General features: G+C 37.2%; 1 protein-coding gene across 2 annotated transcripts in view; it reads right to left on the bottom strand.

Moving 5' to 3' along the window:
- Positions 1-330: 330 nt before the first annotated feature.
- Positions 331-23,454, bottom strand: part of REEP3 (receptor accessory protein 3) — a 99,440-nt gene continuing 76,316 nt past the window's right edge. The window contains exons 3-7 of one of the 2 annotated variants that reach the window (XM_005226300.4): positions 20,771-20,891; positions 20,480-20,593; positions 12,003-12,150; positions 4,670-4,815; positions 331-3,971 (exon numbers count right to left, since the gene is read on the bottom strand). In XM_005226300.4, coding sequence (XP_005226357.1) covers positions 3,915-3,971; positions 4,670-4,815; positions 12,003-12,150; positions 20,480-20,593; positions 20,771-20,891 — 586 coding nt within the window. In that variant the 3' untranslated portion in view covers positions 331-3,914. 2 annotated transcript variants of the gene reach the window in all.

Raw genomic sequence — 23,454 nt, 5'->3', positions numbered from 1 at the left:
ATTTGTTTTCTAGGTCTGTGAGTCTGCTTCTGTTTTGAATATAGACTCACTTGTATTACTTTTTGGATTCTGCCTATGAGTGATATCATACAATATTCAGCTTTCCCTGACCTAGTATGATATTCTCCAGATCCATCCATATTGTTGCAAATGGCAATATTTCAAAGAATGTATATGATTTGCATAATTTGCTCTATGATTTGTAATCTTAAGTGTGTGCATATATTGTCTATTATTTAATCAAGACACACTCAGTAATAAATAATATCATTTCATGCAACCTAACATATACACTTGACAGACACAGAAAAAAAATACAAGTTATCACTATCACTAGTAAAATGAGTTTATTTTATATTAAAGTTTTCAAAAAACACATTTGTAAAATTATCCTCATACTGGGCCTAAAGATAGCTTTTACAAAGAGATTAAAACTTGCAAAACTGCTTTCTCTTAACTATTGAAGTACATAGATTTAAAAGGTGTTATAAAAGAAAATGTTAATTCATGGTCAATGTTTAAAGGGTTAATATACATTAAATCTGTAGGAAACTACCAAAATAATCTTAAAAACATTAAGAGAGTAAAAGTTGTACTTTCCTTTCAGAAAGCTTTATTCTTAAGTGATGTTTACTAAGAAACACACACTAGATACCACAATAACCTTTTCAAAATTTACCAAATTGCTTTGTAAATGAATCAACTTACACAGAAGAAAACATAGGAAATTGCTTTTCAGTACATATTAACTTATTTTCCTGATAAAAGAAAATCAAAATAAAAATTTAGCCCATTCCAATTAAAAATACAAATTACTAATATTTAAGATAGTGTTGTATTATTTTTAATAACACAAAAGTTCAAGCATTCCAGAGTACAAACTGTGTTATTCCAAAAAAAAGAGAAAAACTCTTTATCTAACCAATGTTTACAGAAATTTGGAATATTTACATACCTTATAACACTGTAGAAATCTTTGGTGGTGACATATGGATTAAGTTCCCTGAAAACACTTTAATAATTTTATTCCATCAATCTGTATAGTCAAGTATTTAAAACTGGTAATGCTGGCAACATCATTTTCTATCCAAATCCACATACATATAGTGAAGTGTGTGGAGGGAATCTTATGCAGGGATTATGTGGGTTTATATAATTACTTAGCAATAAGGCTTATTTCTGGCTCATTTTTACACCAGAAAAAAAAAATATAGTAAACTAAAGAACAGATCAATTCTTCCTTCTAAACAAACCCTGGAAATAGTTAATATTCATGAACAAGTTGAATGACAATAAACTGAGACACCAGGTACAGTTTCTGGATAAACTTTTATAGCTACCAAAATAGTGCCCTAAAGGCTTGTGCAGCATCTAATGCCCATTTACCAAATGGTGGTGGTGGGGTGCAAGGCACTGTGGTCTAGGGATAAACACACCTCTTTTATAAGCATTAGATTTAAAAGCAGAGAAACAAAAAAATGACCTGTTCCACCTTAAAAGAAAAAAAAAGTACAAGTTTATTATACAAAATTCAAATGAAAGCATGCTAAAACACACAGAAGAGAAAAGAAGCAAAATATAAGAAATGAAAGGACAGAAAGGAAATGACAGAACAGTGAAACGACATTGACTGTATGTAAGGTTATAACAAACGTATGAGAGGAAGCCTTGAGATATGATTAAATAGAAGGATTTGCATCATCTCTTTGAAACTAGTGTTGCTCTTGGTTAAACGTTTTGACTCTAGAAGTGTAGAGGGATAAATAATTCCTCCAATTTAGGACAGTATTTGTGAGTTTACGATAATTAAAGCATAGGTGTAATACTGCAAAGTGAAAGTGAAAGTGAAGTCGCTTAGTTGTGTCTGACGCCGTGGACTGTATCCCACCAGGCTCCTCCGTCCATGGGATTTTCCAGGCAAGAGTACTGGAGTGGGTTGCCATTCCCTTCTCCAGGGGATCTTCCCAACCCAGGGATCGAACCCGGGTCTCCTGCACTGCAGACAGACTGAAATTAGACTTAAATAAAATAAAGTGGTGCAAATCGGCCCCCAAAAGTAATGTTTTTGATACAAAGTCACTTACATGACCTTGTTAGGCAATTTGAGATGACACTGCCCTAGTGTAGGAAAGGTAAGCAAGGCACACGTAGCATTTATATTGGGAAGTCAAGTGTTCTAGGCAATCTACGTTAAACTCTCTTCCAGAGTTTATAACCAGAATTCATAGGAATTTTGAATTAGTCAAGGTTAAAATAGATGAAGATACTCAGAATTAAACTTTGGGGGAAAATAAATTTAATGAAGTTTTACATGGTATTACTTATTGAGAATGTGAGATAATCTGGAAGACATTTTAAGACTTGCATGAAGAGAAATGTATGAATTATGGTAAGGTACTCCTGAGTAAACATTCTGTTCTTTACCAACACTCAGAGTGGGTCCTGAATATACACTCCCAGCTGGCTTCATTTCTTGAAAGGCAGAAAGGTCAAAGATCTCACAAATCTCTCTCTCTTTTTTTTTTTTTTTTTCTTTTGGGTGCACAGAATAATCAACTAAATTATATGAAAGAGTATAATCATACAGATTTGTATAATGATACAATTTTGATTACTGGTTACTAAAACCATCATCAGAAATATACTGACTTGGGGTTCATAATGCATAGTTATCTATGCCTAAAAAGCTTCAAAGTTTGGTAACTCAAAATCTCTTGGATTAAAAACATGATATTTTTCTAAAATCTATTCTAATAACTTCTAATATGTAAGATTAACAACATTTGTATTTTGCATTGGCATGGATCTTCAGGAAATTATCTCAGCCAGAAGTGAAATGATTCAAATGGGTAAAGTCAATGCCAGATTTAATAAATCAGCAGCCCGTGTCAGTGCCAAGCTTGTTAATAGATTGGCTGTTGGTTAATTTCATGAATTAGAAGATATCTACGTGCTATACTGGTCTCTGATTCCATTTCGCAAAAGCTACCATTTTTAAAAGCTGAAAATGAAACCACTGTTAACAAAAACATGCTAAGTTCAGCTACAATGTAGAACTAAATATGGGAAGCTGGTAAATTTTAAAGAACTTATCTGTATGAAAGATATGTAGAAATAGTTGAAAATGAACAATGAGCTCTATTTTTTATTATTAAAATTAAATGAATATAACTAATGAAACCCATAGGAAAAGAGATGATATAATTCAAGGCATAAATTTGACAAGTCAGAATATGACAAATAACAGTCAAGACAGTGTTAATAAAGACAAGACAGTCAAGACAGTGTTAATAAAACTTAAATGTATAGTTGTAAAATAAGTAAACAATTTTCAAGTGTGCAAAACTAGTCAGGAATGAAAGTGCTGTGTAGATACCTGGTTTTCAAATAGTTGTCTTGAAAACTTTCAGTTGATGGTGGGAAAAGTAGAAGTATTAACAAAGTAAAAATTTGAGGAGTATATAAAACATATTTTATCTTATACCCTCGTTCTGTCACTGCTGGATCAGAGGCCTATTAAATACTATCCTCATGTGATAGTTACAACAGAAATGGAGGTAAACACAAGACAAGATCACAAAGGCTGATGCTGCTTGAACCATCTTTCAAGTACACTGTGAATCTGGGTTTCACCTTGTATCCCAGGCACTTAGTGTTTTGAAGAATCTGACAACAGATAACACAATTTTCTTTATTTCTGATATATCTATCTATCTACTTTTGCATAACTACCTTTAGTAGTCAAGATTTGGAAGTAGTTGTTAAAGAAAAACTATTTAAATTAACGAAAGTAAACCCTATCACCACCACAATTTAAAGCATGGTTTTAATGGATAAATCCTGAATATATGATGTTAGAAAAACAAGTTGATGTATTAGCATAATTTGACTTGGGATACTTGATATGTACATGGCTAAAAATACACTTGTGGTCTCTTCTTTACTTTGTATTTTAGTGACCCATACCGCACCTGAAAAGAGAAATGTGTTATCATTATGAGTCAGATTTTGAAATTAGATAGGACTTCATAATCATCATAGTAATAATTTTTAAACTTTTCTGACGTAAAGAATCAACTGTCCTCTAAGCGTGCACTCAAAAGACAGCACTATCTATATATTCCAAAATGTAATTGGTATTGTGTTAAATATGTGCACAGATTATTAACACTAGTGATAAATAAAAACATAAACTGTTATTATTTATACTTTATTTGGTACATGTCCATGAACGCTGCCCACAGTGATCTGAGGCCTTCATTGAAATCCTCCACTGCTTTCTGGGCACAAAGACAATATATTATTATGAATAAACTTTTACCGTTTAAACGCTATATAGATTTGGTTTAAAACAAAACTATGTACTTGATAGTGTTAGCTGCGTTCTTTATATATATGTGAGGGCTGGTACTGGGTACTCCCATCAATTGTCTGATTTTGTTTCGTGAGAATACTATTTTCCACTTATAGCGGAAGACTAGGAATTTATTATCATTTTCTAAATTGCCAGAGATCTTAATCCATCTGACCGGAATAAACAATTTTAAATATAACCCATGCTGTATCATCCCAATCCTTCATTTAGGGATCATTAATATCCTAAATGAGCACGCAGCAGGGAAATCTCTTAATGCCAATCATTAGGAAAACAGCTCTGCGCTCCACTCACCTCTTTTCGGCCTTTCACGGTTTTCACAGATTTCATGCTTTGTGATCTTCGCAGCCCTTTGTGTGTTAGCATCTCGTCATCTGAATATGGCCCCTCTGCTTCTTCGTCTGTTTTCTCATCCCCGTCTCTCAGTGGAATTCCGTAACCTAGATGAGTTGTGAAAATCAGCATGTTTTGGTAAAAGGATACCAGTCAGCACCGCCTCTTCACCCCGTCTGTCCGCAGTTCCCTGCAGTCTGCGTTTGTCGGCTTACTCCTTCCTTTTTTTCATCTGGAATGAGTTCCCTGCCCTTTGCTGTTGATCTTCACCCCTTGCACTAGTCTAGATGAGGCTCATTTCTTCCAGGAAGTTCCCCCTGGCAATTCCTATTTTTACTATGCATTTTTCAGAATAATTAAAAATATTTTTGAGTAGGTTAACAGTTATCTTGCTCAAAAATCAAAGAATATAAATAGATACATAGTGAAAAGTCTCTTCCTGCCCTTTCTCCTTCTTGTGAATTCTAAACTACCTAAGCAATAATGTGTTTTGGTCTGTCATTTGTACCTTTGACTTTAATTAGGAACTTAGGGTCCTTTTGTCAAGTCCAGACATGGTAGAGTGCACTTAAGGAGTCATATAAGACCCAAAGGGAATAGAACTTTGGGCAAGATAAACTCACTGGGGGCAGGTGATAGAGAAGTTAAACCAACACTGTTGCAGCTGCTAAGATAAAATCCAGCCAGTCAGGCTACAGTAATTAGAAACACCACAGGCTATGATGACTGATGTTAGTTCAAAGAAAACAGCCAGCACCAGGAAGGTCAGTGAGAGATCATGTGGGTGTGCTAACAGGATGCTGTGTGTAGCGACGAGGACTTAACTTTGACCAGCAGGCAAATAACCAGGCAGCCAAGCTGGTTGTTGTCAGGAACTCTGAGAGCACCCTGAGAATGCGATGCAGGGACAAGAATACTCCCTCCCATGCCTGAAGCAGTGGTTCTCAAAGCTTATTAGAATTTCAATAAACTTATGCTAAAGCACAAACTTACCAGCACATATTAGAGTCACCTGGAGAACCCACTGATACACACATTGCTGGGCCTGGGGTTGGGCTGAGAAATTACATTTCTAACAAGTTCCTGGGTGATGCTGACGGTACTAGTTCGGGGCCTACGCTTTGAGAACCACTGCTTGGATGGAGCAAGAGAGGGGCCTAAATCTAAGGCAACTGGGGAATAGTAAGTAGATTATAAAGACTGGGGTGAGGAAATTCCTTAGTGGTCCAATGGTTAGGATTCTGGGCTTTCACTGCCAAGGGCCCGGGTTCCACCCCTGGTCAGAGAACTAAGATCCCATAAGCCACAGGATGAGGTCAAAAAACAAGAAAAAAAGGACAGGAGTGAGTTTACAAGGCCCCATTATGTTTCAAATTCTACTTTAATAAAGGTAAGGAGCATAGCTACCTTCTTTGGGTGGTATCAGGCTCAGGAGGGGGCCAAGATGGACTTCTTGTGTGTGAAGCAAAGCACACTGAATGAATTGTTTATTCATCTGCTCTCACAGTACATGAGTAACTTGAGCATCACTGAGCAGACTATGAAGAGTTGTGATTAAGCTTCCGGGTCTCATAATAAGATAAACATCTTTAATTATATATTAAGAGCAGACCACCAGGCTCCTCTGTCCCTGGGATTCTCTAGGCAAGAACACTGGAGTGGGTTGCCATTTCCTTCTCCATAATTATATATTAAGGAAGTCCAATTTTATGGTGCCAGACTTCTAGTCTAGAAATCAGGAGGGATTTGAAAGCAGAATCAGTCATTACATAGGCCAAGATCCTTTGCTTTCCTGCAGCAGTTGCAGGAAGTGTGTGCTAGGCAGAAGTGATAGCACATGCAAAGGCCCGGGGTCATGGGGAGGCATAACTTTGTGCAAGAGCTGTGAGGAGGCCAGTGTGGCCAGGAGAGGAAGTAGGGTCAGCAGTCCTGGGAAAACCCCCCTGGTGCAGTATTAAGTGGAAAAAATGTAAATGTAGAAACAAAGGAAGGAAAAACAAAAATGAAAACATAATATCTGTTGAAAGTGAGCTTTTAAGCGATTTTAAATTTCTTCATTTTTCTTTCTTAAAAAAATTGCCAAATTTTTATTTTAAAAATTTTATTACTTCAATATAAACCAGAAAAAAATTGTTTTAGATTGCCATTTCTAGATTCTTCTCTATTGCTGTTGCTTATATAATATTCCCAATCCCAATATAATAAAACTAAGGTAAAACACAGATGAAGGAATCAAGGAAAGAATCAGGAAACGACTGTGAACAAAAAGTTCTCTAAGGTAAAAGATGAGGCAAACATGGCCCTTGCGATTTTAATTACCTCTCATTTTATATAATTAGGAATTGGAATTTCACTCAAAATGATAATTTTATATATATTTTATATATATATATATATACACATACACACACACACATCTTATTGTTTCCTAATTTCAACTAAAAATATCTTAGTTTTCTAATTATTGTTTCAGGAAAAGTGATAGATTGATTCATTATTGCACAAGTTTTAAAACTCATTTTTAAATTTAGATTTGTTTGTTTTTGGCTGCGCTGGGTCTTCGCTGCTTTCTCTGACTGCAGCAGAGCGGGGGCTCCTCTCTAGCTGTGGTGCACGGGCTTCTCACTGCAGCGGCTTCTCTTGCTGTGGCACATGAGCTTGGTTGACCCATGGCTTGTGGAATCTTCCCACAGCAAGGGTCAAACCCATGTCCCCTGCACTGGCAGGCAGATTCTTAGCTAACAGACCACCAGGGACGTCCCCACAAGTATTTTTAAAATACTACTATGTGTGAGGCAGTATACTAAGTTATGGGGGATACAATGTTAAAAAGACATAACTGTCCTTTTCTATCCTGAGAAATACACAGTCCAGTAGAGGAGACAGAGTCGACTGTAATGAATGCTATAAATAGAAGACAAGGACAAGGTGCTACGGGAGCACACAGCAGAGGGAAGTGGGTTGTGAGAGAAGACTTCTCGTAGGAGGTGGTGGCCAAGCTGCATTCTGAAAGGCTCGTGATTCTATACACCCAGCACAGGAAGCAGTGGGATGCCAAGGCTGGGGAGCTAATACACCACATGCTGCTGAGTTAGGACTTCATCAGAGAACAAAGGGGAGAGGGCATTGAAGCATTTTAAGCAGGAGGGTGACATGATTAGGTTTTGGTTCTTTGTAAGAGTCTTCTTGCACTTTAGAGAATGAATCATAAGTGGATACTGGAAACAGGGAGGTTACTGCAGGACAACAAGTCAGAAATGATGGAGTCCAAGGATTAAGCAGGAAGTAGCCAAGCTTGGGATTTGTTAGGAGGTGAAGTTGACCAGCTTAATTTAGCAAGTTATTAAGACTAAACTGCATCAAAAAAAAAAGGAGTCAAATCAAATATCTTCACTAAAACATGCATTTTCTATTCTACTTAAAAGCCTGAAAATAAGCATTATGAAAATTCTGATGTGCATGGTGGAAATAGTATTAATCAGAGTTGTCCAAGAATTTTAAAGTCTTTGGGAGAGGAGAAGACCCGAGATTATGAGAAAAGCCCAAATCTAGATGCCCTATCTGAACAGGAACCCAGCGAGCTGGCTGAGCAGGTCTGCCAAGCCCAGGCAAGGTGAAGCTGGTGGGTGCCGCTGGTAAACAAAGGTGATGCTAGGGTCAGCCGTTTTCCATCATCAATCTAGATTGGACAAGGTCCTCAGAATGGTGCTGTCTATGCACATTCCTGAGGGGCAGTGACTAAGAACCTAAGAACGAGAAGTCTGTGTTGTCAGGGGCCCTGAGGCCTGAGGCTGCAGCTGTTTGGCCAGCTTCAACCCAGTGCTCTGTTGCCATTTTAGGAAACGAGCAAATGCTTATGCAGACTGACCAGGTTTTATTCATAGCTTGAACATCTTAGAATTGGTATATTTTAAGTCTCTCCTCCCTCCCACCCCTTTATAATAATAATAGCCAATACTGATCCAGCACTTAGCAAAGACCAGGCATGTTTGAAGCAGTTTCCACGTATTAATGTGAGTGCAGAAGCATGGAAGGTCTGACTTGGGAGAAGAAAGCCTTAGCTATCGTGTTGGAAGAAGCCCTGGATCCATGAGAGGAGAAATGAGTGAGCACCTTGCTACCTATTACTGTAGGAACTTGAGTGAGTCTTGCCTCTCTGGGCCTGTTTTCGTATCCGGTAAGGTGTTGAAGCAGGTGGGAGATGAACAGGTTACTATTAATACATGAATGCCAACCCTGAGCCAGTAGAGCTGTCTGGGTGCTATGCTGAGTTCGATTCTGAGCCAGCATGGGAAGTGCTGCAATCCATTAGCAACATCTGCCATGGGCACGAAGGGATGTCATCTACTGGCCTTCTTTGACTAAAGCACTTCTAAGGTCCCCTCCTGCTAAATTGTTTGAAGTTCTTGTTCCAGCCCAAGTGTCTCACTAAGTGTAGTCTCTTTATAAAGTAAAAAGACAGAGGATTAGATGAAAAACCTTGGATACTTCATTTCTGTCATTGAGTACCTGGTATTTGACAAGTAATTTAATCTCCTTAGGTCTCAGTTTATTCATCTACAAAATAAGGATAAAAATATTTAACCCGCATAGTCATCTTCAGGGTTAAATAAATACGTAAAGCATTGAAAACAAGACAAAACTCCCTTTATGTGCTTGTATATTGAAAATGAATACTGAAGCACTTTTAACTAATATGAGAGCAGCAGCTTCTTTGCAGAAAAAATATTTCCACTTATGAGAACGTGGTGTTCTTTCTAAGGAAGTGAACATCATGTTCAAGGTGTCTATTTTCTTACAAAAAAGCATTTGGAGGTAGCTCTTTTTCCCATAGTGACAACATGTGAACCAGAATAACTTCATCAAAGCAAGACTTCTCTTGATCAGCCAACCTCAAACTGCTCAGAGCAAGCCATTTAGCTTTTAAGAGGGAACTACTTTTTCAAATAGTTGAATTTGCTTGTGTTCTGAGATAAATGTATTGATTACATGAACTAGTAAACAGACTTATGTAAATATAATTGTAAATGTAATTCCCACACTGAAAAACTTACCAACTTGCTTTCTTTCTTGGGGAATTTTAGAAGTAAATAAAATAGAAAAAAATTCAAGATATAAGAAAATGAATACCTTAATTAAAGGAGATGAAGAGTTGTTTTATTTCTGATTTTAAGAATAATGGGTTAATTAAAAAAAAGTCACTAGAAGCCCACAACTCAGAGCTAAATGCTTTAACATTTTCATAATACCTTTTCAGACTGTCTTCTACATACATAAATCTTAAAAATAAATTTACATATATTAATCCATTTCATCCATCTGTCTATTGTGCCTCCATGGTACAGGATCATAACAAACACACTATTTCATTATTGTTGTTTTGCCCTCTCAATCTGGATATGTTTTCATGTCAGTAAGTATCAATATAAACTGACATTATAATTTTTCACTGCTAATAGCCGCCCTTTTGCTTAACCATTCTCTTAGGAGTTTGGTTTGTTCCAATATTTTGTTACTATAAACATCAATAAAATGAACATTCATATATCTTTGTACCTATGTCTTTGAACACTTGCCTGATTATTTCTTTATGACTATTCCTAGAAGTTTCTTGCTGAGTTAGAGAATACATTTTGAAAACTGTTACTAGACTGTCATCCAAAAAGATTGTTATACATTAAACATTCATAAAAAGTGTATGAGAATGTTTGTTTCCCAACTTTCTGGTTATTTTAATTCACGGTTTAAAATTTAACAGAAGAGCTACTTAGCACCTTGTTATCTTAAAATATTTTAGTCACAGCATTTTAAATTTAATAGATGGATCCCATAAAAATGGTGTCATGGATTTTCAAGTTTATAATCCTGTTTTCATTTAAATAATTGGAATATAGTTCTTAACCAATTTTAAGGTATAATTATGAATCAACTACTGATAAACGACTCAGATTACTGGTCCAAATCAGCAAAATATATATAGCAGATCCCATATTCAAAGTCAGTACACCTAATTTTTTAAATGCCTATTAAGAAAATGCCTTATAATAGGAGCTACTTTTACATTATTAAAGTATTAAGGATGATGATTCAAGGTTCAAAGTTTACTCATTCTTAAAGGCATTAGTACCTTACTCAATGGCCAGTACTTAATTATTACTTCTTAGATAATAGCCACCAATTTTTGTAAGTTATTCTAGGGAGAACTTAGAAGAAATTTCATTATTCTTTCTTTATAAGAAGGAACTATTCTTTTCAAGTTGGTTTTAATTATAAAGAATGATTTTCATGTACTTCAAAACTTCTACTTGGAAAAAAACCAAAAAACCAAAAAGATCCAATAGCCCTGTACTTTATGGACCTAATAAGACACTAATAAGAAATGTCCTGAAGATCTTAGTTCTCAGTTGAGCCTTGAACTATAATTTTCTTTCATGTGAAAAAAAAAAAAAAGACTACAAGAACCATGTCTTTTTGTTTGTGTGCATGTTTCTAAGACCACAATTTATTAAAGTTTTAGAACATATCAACCATGACATTCTTATAATTTATATTAGAACAAGTGGGTTTTTGGTCTATAATTCATAATTTCAAGACATTTTTCCATTGGAGTAATCTTATTTTCAAACTGCTCTTTTGTCACTGCTTAAAACTTTTCATCTTATGGTTCAATATCCTTATTTGTTCACAGCACTTACAATAAAGAGGGTTTAAACTCTTCAGATGTCGCTACACAGTTTGAGTAACCAGAGTGGAGAGCGCAGGTCAGGACTAGTGCTGTTGGTAGATGGCCACATTCACTGTCTAGAAATTCATGGCAGCACATGGGGCTATTGCTACTTTCTTAGTGGGATTCTCTCCAGAGTCAACAAAAGGCAAGCACTAGCCTTATTTAGAGAACAAAAACAAAAGCTTAAAGATAAATTTTAGTTCAGTTCAGTCGCTCAGTCGTGTCTTACTCTTTGTGACCCCATGGACTGCAGCACGCCAGGCTTCCCTGTCCATCACCAACTCCCGGAGCTTACTCAAACTCATGTCCATTGAGTCGGTGATGCCAAACTAAAGATAAATGTAGTTTACCCAAATTCAGACAGCTGGTACCCATCTTGACTCTGCTGCTAAGTCACTTCAGTCGTGTCTGACTCTGTGTGACCCCATAGACGGCAGCCCACCAGGCTTCCCCGTCCCTGGGATTCTCCAGGCAAGAACACTGGAGTGGGTTGCCATTTCCTTCTCCAATCATCTTGACTCAAGATCCCAATTATGACAGAACAATATGAAAACAAAACAAGCACACCTGCTGTTTCACCGGAGCCTGGTTTACTTTTCTTTTTTGTTTCTGGGAGAGGTTGGTACGATCTTTGTCCCACAGGCTCATCACCTTGAATGGCTGTTAGGTCATGCATACTGAAACTTCGCAAACGTTCAGTTATTGCTCCTTGGCTCTGTTTAACAGAGAAGCGATAGATCCAAGAAAAAAGGTGCATTTAAAATACTTAATATGTTTGCATTTAACTTACCCCCAACATTTGATCATGAAGCTGATTCATTTCATAATGAAACCTTCAGAGAAGTTGAAAGACTTCTACAGTGGATACCCATATATCATTTATATTTTGCTGGATCTTGTTCATCACTAATTTACCATCTACCTAACCATCAATCACTTTTTAATGCATTTCAAAGCAAGTTGTAGACATCAGTACATTTCACTCCCAAACATTTCTGCTTTAACTTGAAAATGTAAAAAAAAAAAAAAAAGGTATCATGAGCTTATCCTGACTATAAACATCATCCATAATATTGCTCTCTCCTAGAACTAGCACTTTGAGGCTTATATTTATGATTCATAAGAACTTTTTTAAAGTAAAAGAGATGCTGTTTCAAAGCTAAGTCAAGTTAGGAATGGTAATGGCTCTACCTAGAACACCACACAAAAAAATTTAAGAGCCCCAATCTTGAGTATGAAATGATATTCAGTTAATGAATTCACCATCTGGCAAAGCATATCTACTACTACAAAATATGACTTAAAGCTTTAACAATATGGCACTTAACACTAGGCACAAGTGGGTATTTAAAGTTAACTAAAATTGAGAGAAAGAAGAAATTCAGCTCCTTAATTGCACGAGCTACATTTCAATTGCTCACTAGCCACATGTGGCTAGTGACCGTGAGGTAGAGAGTATCTCCATCACTGCAGAATACTCAATGCTTTTCATCATTGCACAGCTTTGAAAGGAACATTTCTGAACTTTTCAGACATAACTACATTTCCTCCCGAAGTATAAAGCTTTGTAAAGAGAAAAAAATAATTTCTAAATTTACCCACTTTGAAAATTTGCATAGCATACAGATGACTCATTTCTTATTTATAGATGGATTAAAAATATTCTTCTAAAGGTTTTTTTACACTTATTATTTCTTCTTCCCACACATATGAATTTATGATTGCCTCTACTTATAATGGTACTGTAGAAACTCATCCATAATGGTTCATCTTTAAATTTCAAAGCCTAAGGCATTACAAACATCCCAATGTTACTGCTAATGTGTATTTTACATTGAAGAAAATTGTCTTGATTCATGAGTCTTGGATTAGCTACTCCTAGTGATATCCTATTATGTCAAACCTGAACACCATTTCCATACCCCATTTAAGCTTCGTAATTTCTACCATAGTCTCTGAATTATGAAAAAGCATAATTAAAGGGTCTAGTGAAAACTGAAAGTGTTAGTCGCTCAGTCGTGTCCGACCCTGCGACCATAGACTGTAGCCTGCCAGGCTCCTCTGTCCATGGAATTCATCAGGCAAGAATACTGGCGTGGGCTGCCATTCCTTTCTCCAGGGGATCTTCCCCACCGAGGGATCGAACCAGGGTCTCCTAATTGCAGATGGATTCTTTACTGTCTGAGCCACCAAAAGGATCTATATTTTCAATAAAAGTAGTTGGATTCCACATATCTTTAAACATTCTTGACAAGGTTTAATTTATTATACTCTCTTTTTATCAGACATCATTTATTTATTAAGTAGAGGATGACAAAAGACTCAGACACACGCTAAAAGGAAGTGACCAGCGCTCGTCTGAAACAGATGCCTTGTTTTTGCAGAACTGTCATTTTCTCTGTTCCAATCTTTGTAGTTCTGTGCCCTCTCAGCAATTCTTGACTTTTTTTGCCATTGCCAAACAGATGGTAATACACATCCATAATATCCTATATTCTTAACCCCCAAACCCTCCCACTCAAGAAAGTATATCTCAGCATGCAAATAAGTCAACGTGCTGTTGAATCAGTCTAGCTTTACATCATCCACAGACTTCAGAATCTTTAATGATTATCATCAACTAATTACTTAGGGTGTATCTCACAAATGAACTCACATTAATGTTAGTTCTGTGGCTGTGCTTTATATATTTTGCCTTCGGGGTAAGATTTTAAGAAGAGAGGGACAAATCTTAGGCTTCTTCCGTTCTCTGAGTTTACCTGGTATGGGGCTGATACTGAATATGTAATAAGTAAACTATTCTTTTTAAGCCTTTTTTTTTTTCATTACTCATGACTGCTACAGAGTTCTCTATAGATAGCAGCATGTTTGAACGTAAACACTGGAGTTTATATGGAGAGGTTCAGTACCAAACCACAAGTATGGTCATGGGTATCTACAGGGCTAGATTACACCATTCACTAGGAGGTCGCTTCAGGTTTACATGAAAGGTGAGCAAGGACCGACACCGAGATGTGTGTGATCTGTATACAGTCAGGATTTTAATGCAGTTCTTGAGTAATCAGCCCTCTAGCCCTGGTATTATCAATCCTCAGAAAAAAAAAAAAAGGCCAGCAACCATATAGGGAAAAGCAAAAAGAGGCTGTGTACTTTCCTTGAGGACTCACAGCACTTCAACAGCCATTATCACGTTGAAAAATCATTTCTTTTCACTGTATGTTTTCTAATAACCCCAGAATAGAAATAACATGGGGGGGAAACTATTATACAACTGTGAACTTCAAAAATACTACATAAATTATAAGTATCGAATGTGACCACTTTAAAAGGAGAGGTGTCACTATAAAATAACTGCATTTAAAGGCAGAGCTATTCCCTCTAATTTTTATATATTCTGCACAAAAAGTCCATTAATAAGGGAATTATGTTTGCAATAAAATGTTAGGAGAAAATGCCTCCCCTCCACCTCAGAATTCTAAATCATGCAAAATATGGGTGCAAGTGTGCAGTATGGTTATAGTTAGACAGGGATAAATATTAAAAAAATTAAAACAGTATAATGTTTAGGCAGATGAGTGATTTCTATTTTTTTCAAAAATTTCTTTATATTACAAAATTAGTCATAGATGGTATAATGAAGTGTTTTTTTTTAATTGGAGGGTAATTGCTTTACAGTGTGTTGATTTCTGCTGTACAACAATGTGAATCAGCTATAAGTATACATATATCCCTCCATCTTGAACCTCCCTTCTACCACCCCCCCATCCCAGAAGTCATCACAGAGGGTATAATGAAGTTTTAATTGTTAACATAATATACTATATGAATTTCTGACCTATTTCTTCATCATCTTTCCAGTATCTAAATCCCTTACTCCCATCATTAAAAGAAAAACTGTTTCTACATTTTGAGGGCACAAGCAGGAAATTATAGCCACTTATCAAAAACAATACTAAAAGGTATTTATATTTTGTTTAAATTAATAATGCTTGATTTATTTTCTTGCATTTGGTTTATACACTATTAAGCTAAAAAGTATAAGAAAAATGAAGACAGGTTCTAGTCTGTGGAGGAAAATATGTGTGGAAACAGCAGTCTTAGTAAGTTGGAAGGGAGTTACTAACCACAAGGTAATTCTATATCCTGCATTTAGATCCTATTCGCTACAGAACTGTATATACACTGTGTATGTTAAATTTAGTCCTAAAAATCAAAGAGAAAATAACGAAAGGTTATGATGAGAAAACAAAAGTCAAAGTAATTAAAAAGTATTCTGTAGAACATTTTACATCATTAGACGAAGTGTTCCTGTCTTCAGGGAGCTCAGAGGCCTCAGGGTTTGAATTTAGATGAGCCCAGAACATCTATTTAAGAAACTAAGAATGTGGTAAGGTTGGCTGGGTGGGAGGGCTGGGTCCAAGCTCTGGAAAGAATGCTTTAGCCAAGAAGCAGCTTTCCCAGCTGGCCCCACACAGAAGCTCACTGATACCTGAAAATTTGCATGTCTACTCAAGTATCCAGGTCTATGGATGGCATCTGTAAAAACGGACCATGATGTATGACTAATTCTAACCTCTTTATACCCAACCATTCTGCTTTGTTTAAATATTTTGTTTCCTGGTTAAACATTATACTAATATTACTATGTTGTTGTTTAGCCATTCAGTTGTGTCCATGGACTTTTGCAACCCTATGGACGATAGCCTGCTAGGCCCCTCTGTCCATGGGATTTCCCAAGCAAGTATACTAGAGTAGGTTGCCATTTCCTACTCCAGGGGATCTTCCTGACCCAGGGATTGAACCCGCGTCTCCAGTATTGCAGGTGGATTCTTTACCGCTGAGCCACCAGGGCCATATTGTGTGTTAAATAAGAGGAATTTACTGTGCTTATCATCACCTTTGTATAAAATCTTCAACCTATCCTCAGAATTTTTAAATTAAGAATTAAAAAATATAATCAGCAATGCTTTGTAATCTTATAAGCATACCAGCAATTCCTTATGGAATAATTTTTAGGACACTGTTCAATAATGAGTAGTCATTAAGCTCTATTTCTTATTGATCCTTGACATACTACATTATAACTGAGAATAAGGGTAGTCTGCAGTTTTTAGGGAAATGCCTTGTCCTTATAGATAGTTAACACAATCTGATCAAGCCAAGAATGGAACTGACTGCATTTGCATTAAGTGAGTACTATATTTTCATGGTTTTAAGATTAAAGCAATATATATTTATTGAAGAATGTTTGTAACAGAGAAAAATGTAAAAGAGGATGATCTATAACCTAACACCCAAATTACCTGTACATATTTACACATCCTTTAAGCCTTTTCTGACTTACCATACTTTCACAGCAGGGCTTCTCGACCTCAGCATTAGTGCGATTTTGGTCTAATTTTTTTTGTGTTGGGAAGCCGTTCTGTAAGCAGCATACTTGTCCTCTCCCTAAGATGCCAGTAGCAGCGCCTCTGCCTCAGCTGTGACAACCCAAAATCTCTCCAGACATTACCAAAATTGCCCCCAGATGAGAACCGTCATTTTCGAGTAGGAGTTTTAGAAGTCAGTTTTTACCCCTTCATTTTATATGTAAGAACATGGATACTTGGAGAGATCAGTGCAGATGACTGCCCTAAATCTCATGGCTAATTAGGACAGAAGCAGGGCTAAAAAATGCTGACAACTCAACTGCTACAGAATTCAACTTTCATTATAACATTGTGCTTAGATTGCAAAGAAAAAAAAATATGATCTTTCTTCTCCATTGTCTAAAGAAGGGCTCTCTTTTTTTATACAGATGATACTAAGCAGCTGAATCTCCTCAAATTCTTTCACAAACAGAAAGCCATTAAAACAGACAGCAAGATGTCAGGATTTCTGACCTAACTGTCGTTATTTACAGTCAATAAGATTTCAGAAATTTTAACTGTAAGGCTCTCATTTCTGTGATAATTGATTTCTTTAAAAAATAATATCTGCTAAAGAATTCACCAAGAAAAGGCTGCTAGAGAAAATCCTAAGAGGCGCTTAATACGACTAACAGTTCTCTTCTTCCTCTGTCCTTCATTCAGCAGGAGTGTTGCTTGTCTGTACAAAAGCCGCCGGCATTTCCCATGTGAAAGCTATGGGACGCTGAACATCCTCAGCAAAATCCTTGAAGCTCCTTCATATGTTTGTGCTTTGCTCAGCCAAAATAAACTTGTACACTGACCTTGTGAACAGATGCCGGGTAATGAGGTCACAGAGCTGAGTAACATTTTCAGAAAATTGCTTTACGGTGTAATAAATGTTCTGATTAGATTCCTAGTTTCATCTTTAACATGCTCAGGTGGTTCAGCTTGGGAAGCCTAGCCGGGGGTATTGCCAGTCTTTAAAGGTCACACTGAGAGTTCAGTATTTTTAGTCTGAAAGATATTTTTAACAAACCATATATTGTAAAAAAAAAAAGTTTAATAATTCTCAAGTCTTACTATTAGCTTTCCTGCAGTTTCTCCTTAAAAACTTGACCTATTTCCTATTTCGGTTTCAATTTATTCTTCAGTAGGAAATGTCTGGTTCAGTGATTCTTCCATCACAGTCAGTGTCTTTCCTTGACATCTCTAGAGATGAAACTAATTTCCCCTACCTTAAAGCAGGCACAGTAAAACTTGAGGCAAATAGTGTTAACATTATGCTGTGTTCAGCATATTTAATGACCATCTCTAATGAATAAAATCCAGTATGGTTGATGCCAACATTCCTCTGCTCATTGGGAGAATGATGAGGGTTGCCTCACCGTATCAAGTTCACTATACACAGTGAACTTGATAACAAAAGGATCACAAGATCACAAGTGAAAAGAGAGAATTCCAAAGTGAATTCAAGTTACAGTGGGTTTGTTTTGCAGTGGTAACTTAGATAATTTTTATGCTGTTTCTTGCCTTTGAAGTGGGGAAGTGGTTTTAATTTGTTAAATATATAAATAAAGACAAGCAATATATCACAAAGAAGCTAAAGAAATATAGGTATGGGATCACTTTTATAGTCTTTCTACAAAAAGGTGTTTCAGTAAGATAATGCTTATTTTACCTTTTATTTATTTTTTTTGTCTGCAACCTGAGGCTTTGGGATCTTAGTTCCCTGACCAGGGACTGAACCCTGGCCCTTGCAGTGAAAGCACGGAATCCTCACCACTGGACCACCAGGGAATTACTAGATAATGCTTTTTTTAATAGTGGAGGGCAAGGGGTAGGCTCTAAGCAACCAAATATGAGATAAAATTTTCAGTTAGTAGATACAGATATTCAGCTTGACAGTAGTGGCCTGAAAGGGTAGGGACTGTATCTGTTTTGTTAATTGCTGCATCCCAAGCACCTACCATACAGTAGGCATTAGATACAAACCTAGATGGTCAGTACACTAAATATCTTTAAATAAACATATAGGATGTTAAACACCAATGGCAGCAAAGTATGTATAAAATAAAAATAAATGAAGGAATGAGGAAAGATAATCCGGTTGGGGTTTCTGGTTCCTCATGTAGAGGTTGGAAGTAGTAAGTCAAAATAAAATAAATATCCCACAAAACAGTTACGAGTCTCACAGAGTAGGTAGGATTATAAACCATATTTAAGTGTTGAAGTGAACAGGGCAAATGAGATTTGTGTGCGTCTATGTTTCCTAACGGAGAAGGTGATGGCACCCCACTCCAGTACTCTTGCCTGGAAAATCCCATGGATGGAGGAGCCTGGTAGGCTGCAGTCCAGGGGGTTGCTAAGAGTCGGACACGACTGAGCGACTTCACTTTGACTTTTCACTTTCATGCATTGGAGAAGGAAATGGCAACCCACTCCAGTGTTCTTCCCTGGAGAATCCCAGGGATGGGGGAGCCTGGTGGGCTGCCGTCTATGGGGTCGCACAGAGTTGGACACAACTGAAGTGACTTAGCAGCAGCATGTTTCCTAAAACAGTGCTCTAAAATGTCTAAAAACTAAATTTCAGCATCAGAAATTGTTTGGGAATATAGACACATAAAATGTCTATATTCCTAAACAACTTTTGATGCTGAAACTTAGTTTTTAGTTTTTCGCCACAGAATCCAGTTGAATGTTGCTTTTAAGTATGGAAAATTCAGAAAGCATCTTCTTGGGGGTGTAAATAAATAACTTGTACTTGATTTGTGATGCTAAATAATGCTAAATTTTATAACAAAGAAAGCAAGAAACCTTTGGTCCATCCCCCTGCAGGCAACCACTTTAAAACCTCTACTTTCTTACGCAGCAGACCAGGACTTGAGTTCTGCTCTGCCTCATTTTCTCCTCCCTGCCATCCTCCCAAAGCAGAAGTTAAGTAAAAGGCTGATGTTATTTGGAAAGTCACACTCAGAACTTTCTGAAGCTGAAACCTATTTTCTTTCCACATACTACACACCAAAACCAATAATGCCATGGGATTTAAAATCAACCACACTAATTACTACATGCAAAGAAATCCAAAAGCCATACTGTGAATTTTCACATAAGGCATTCCTTTGATAATTTGGCTTGCAAAACACAACACATGACATTAGTAATTGGCTAAGTAAAATCTTAAGTTTTAAGAGCAGAAATTTTTCATGCCTTATTTTGAATAATCAGTTACCTCAAATTGGTTGAAGTATGGGTGCAGAAGTAAGCCAGAAATCCTACCAAGATAGTGCCATGGAGAGATAGAGGGGAGAAAACACCAAAGACAAAGAAAGAATGGTCATCTTTACTAAAGGTTATTTACTCAGAACTATTTTAAGGTTATAAAGTAGGAAGATTACGGCAAAATGACATTTTCCCAGTATGTTTTATTTACTCTCTCTCATTCTGTCATCAATTAAGAGTTCAAAATATCTAACAATTATAGAAGACGTGTTAAAATATCTTTAAAACAGTCTACTTGTTGTTTTCTAACATTAAAAAAATAAACAGAAGGTAAATTTGTGCCAAAATTTATAATGATCTGAAATAAAAAGCCACCCTACTTTGTTCACTGGCAATTTGACACAGGATTAAAAACAAAGGGAAATAGAAAATTACCTTCACTGCTGCAGTGACGGCAGCAGTAGCTGCTAAATTTAAACCTTGCCGCCCAAAGTTTACCATAGTTTCATAGCCTCGTTCTTTTGCTTGGACAATATAATCATCAATTTCCTGGGAAAAAAAATCAAGTTTGTAGAATATTAATTTTATTTAAAAAGAATGTCAAGAAGCTGAAAACTAGGACTTTCTCCCCTAATATAATAGTTTCACTCATTTTATAGCATGCAACATGTGATGATGAAACGCATTTCTAACAAATGATTTGTGGAAATAATTTATACATCTTACCCTTTCCTTTGAAGAAAGTAGTGGATGAAGGAATTTTCTGTATATTAAACTTGCTCCTCTGGTATAAGGAGAGAGTAGCCATATGACAAAAGCAATCTTAAGCTCATAGTAGAGGGGGAACCTGACAAGAAAATATTTGAAAAGGATGCTGGTGAAAATAAAACTACAGACAATGAGGAAATCATACACAAAATTTTTTTAAAGTTCAGTCACTGTGTTACGCTTTCACAGGTAAGAAGTTGTGATCAGGAAAACAACTATGTTTGAACTGACAAATTAATCTCACTAATTATATAGATCAGAGCAGCCTATCCCCTCGCAGAGATTCTAGTTCAAAGTTGTTCCATTCATGTACATTTTTTTAAAAAAAACTGTTTACTTTTTGGCTGCACCCTCCGCGGATGTTGGATCTTAGACCAGGGATCAAACCTGCACCCCTTGCATTGGAAGGGAGAGTCTTAACCACTGGACAGCCAAGGAAGTTCCAAGACTGCTCTCTATAGACAAAGTCAGACAAGCTGCCAAACTAACTGGAGCAGTTCAGAGAGGTCATTCAGTTCAGGTTCAGTTCAGTTCAGTCGCTCAGTCACGTCCGACTCTTTGCGACCCCATGGACTGCAGCACGCCAGGCCTCCCTGTCCATCACCAACTCCCGGAGTTCACTCAAACTCATGCTCATTGAGTCAGTGATGCCATCCAACCATCTCATCCTCTGTTTTCTCCCTTTCTCCCCTGCCTTGAATCTTTCCGAGCATCAGGGTCTTTTCAAATGAGTCAGTTCTTTGCATCAGGTGGCCAAAGTATTGGAGTTTCAGCTTCAGCATCAGTCTTTCCAATGAATATTTAGGACTGATTTCCTTTAGGATGGACTGGTTGGATGTCCTTGCAGTCCAAGAGTCTTCTTCAACACCACAGTTCAAAAGCATCAATTCTTCGGCACTCAGCTTTCTTTATAGTCCAACTCCCACATCCATACATGACCACTGGAAAAACCATAGCCTTGACTAGACGGACCTTTGTTGGCAGAGTTCATTAAAAGCATCTAACCAGGACAGTAAGGTGCACCCACCCTGTCTGCAGAGCCTAGCTGCCATGGCATAGCAGGACATACCTCCCAAGTGTTAGGTGTGTTTTTAAGCATTTATAAGCTCCAAGTGTGCAATGTTACCCCATATGCACATCTCCTTCTCTTAGAGCTCCCAGAAAATGTCCCCTCCAATTTCATTTGGCCAGAAGTGCAGCACTTGACAGACCTAAATCGTTCACTTGGAAGGAGAAAGGAATCGCCATTGTGGGAACCTGGAAATTAGGCTTATATACCCGTGCCCCTTCCCACTGGGGTTTTTCAGCATCTTCTCCCATAGGCTGACTACACTTCCTCAAGCAAGGACCGTGGGTTTAGTCATGTGACCTGCTCTGGGCAACAGAATGTGAGTGCAACATATGTTAAATGCAAAGAAAAGCTTTAAATGTCACTTGACTCCCTCACTTCAACACCCCCCAACCTCTTGCTTTCAAATTCTGCTTTCTGTCGTGAGGGTATCTGCTTCTTCAGGCTTGGTCCATGAACAAGAAGACACTTAAAACTGAGCTGAGCCCAGCAAGGCTGGCAGCTGACCATTTGTCTTCATGTACCCTGAGCAAGAAATGAATGTTTGTTTTTTAACCCATTGTGCTTAGGGTGGTTTGTTGCCATAGCAAAAGTTAAGTAACACAGCACAAGGGAACAAGCATCCTGTGGTCTATGCGCTACTGAGGTACGTGATATAAAATCTGGGCTCTTCTGATGAGACAGGTGGGCGGGGGGCAGTGAGGACCGACTACTGTACAGATGATGAAGGGTTTCTGCACAGTGCAGCTACAGAGGAGTCTCTGGACTTCCGTTGCTCATGACAAGTTTTTTCTACCTTATTTACTTTTTAATAGTGTATATATGTACATTTGCAACCGGAAAAACAGAGATGCATTTAAAGAGAGAACATGGAAACTTCAAGACACCTAGCTTGGTTTAGAATCTGTTCTGCCACTTAAAAACAAACAAACAAACAAAAAACCCTTCCAAACCCCTTTACCAAAACATAACAGATAAATGAACTGTGGGACAGAAGGAGGAAGAGAAAGATGGATGCAGATACAGAGAAGTTGATACATAAGGGCTGGTTGTGAAGAACATTTAAGTCTCATGACTTCTATTTTTTCTGAGCCATCCAATGTGACCTAGTGTGCTATGAGAATATGATGAGACTTACAAAGTCAGAAAGACAGTTAAAGCAGAGAACAGTAAAGATTTGAAACAGAAACAGGAGGGAATGGAAGAAGCCAATGACCAAAAGCAAGTAAAAGGAATGGTGACTTTCAAATTGATATCTATATGAGCAACTGATTGATGTCTTTTCAGCTCAGTTGGTAGCCTGGGTAAAGAAGAGAAGAGGAGTGTGGTTGGGCTGATCTAAGTTGGGGGTTTGTGCAGCAAGGGTGGTTGAAGATAGTGGCAAGGTAGTAAATGTTTAGAGTTTGGAAAAAACGACTTCTCCAAGTGATGGCAAGGTATAGTTGGAAATATACTCCTGAAATATAGCACAATGAGACTCAGGTTGTTCCACTAAGTATGACTTCTCAGTAAAATGTTTGATCCTTGAGGATAGAAACATGTTTCAATTCTGCCTCATGCTGTTTGGAATAGG

Source organism: Bos taurus, chromosome 28, assembly GCF_002263795.3.
Source record: "Bos taurus isolate L1 Dominette 01449 registration number 42190680 breed Hereford chromosome 28, ARS-UCD2.0, whole genome shotgun sequence".
In the NCBI taxonomy this organism is placed as follows: Eukaryota; Metazoa; Chordata; class Mammalia; order Artiodactyla; family Bovidae; genus Bos; species Bos taurus.
This window is presented reverse-complemented; position numbering and strand designations above follow the sequence as displayed.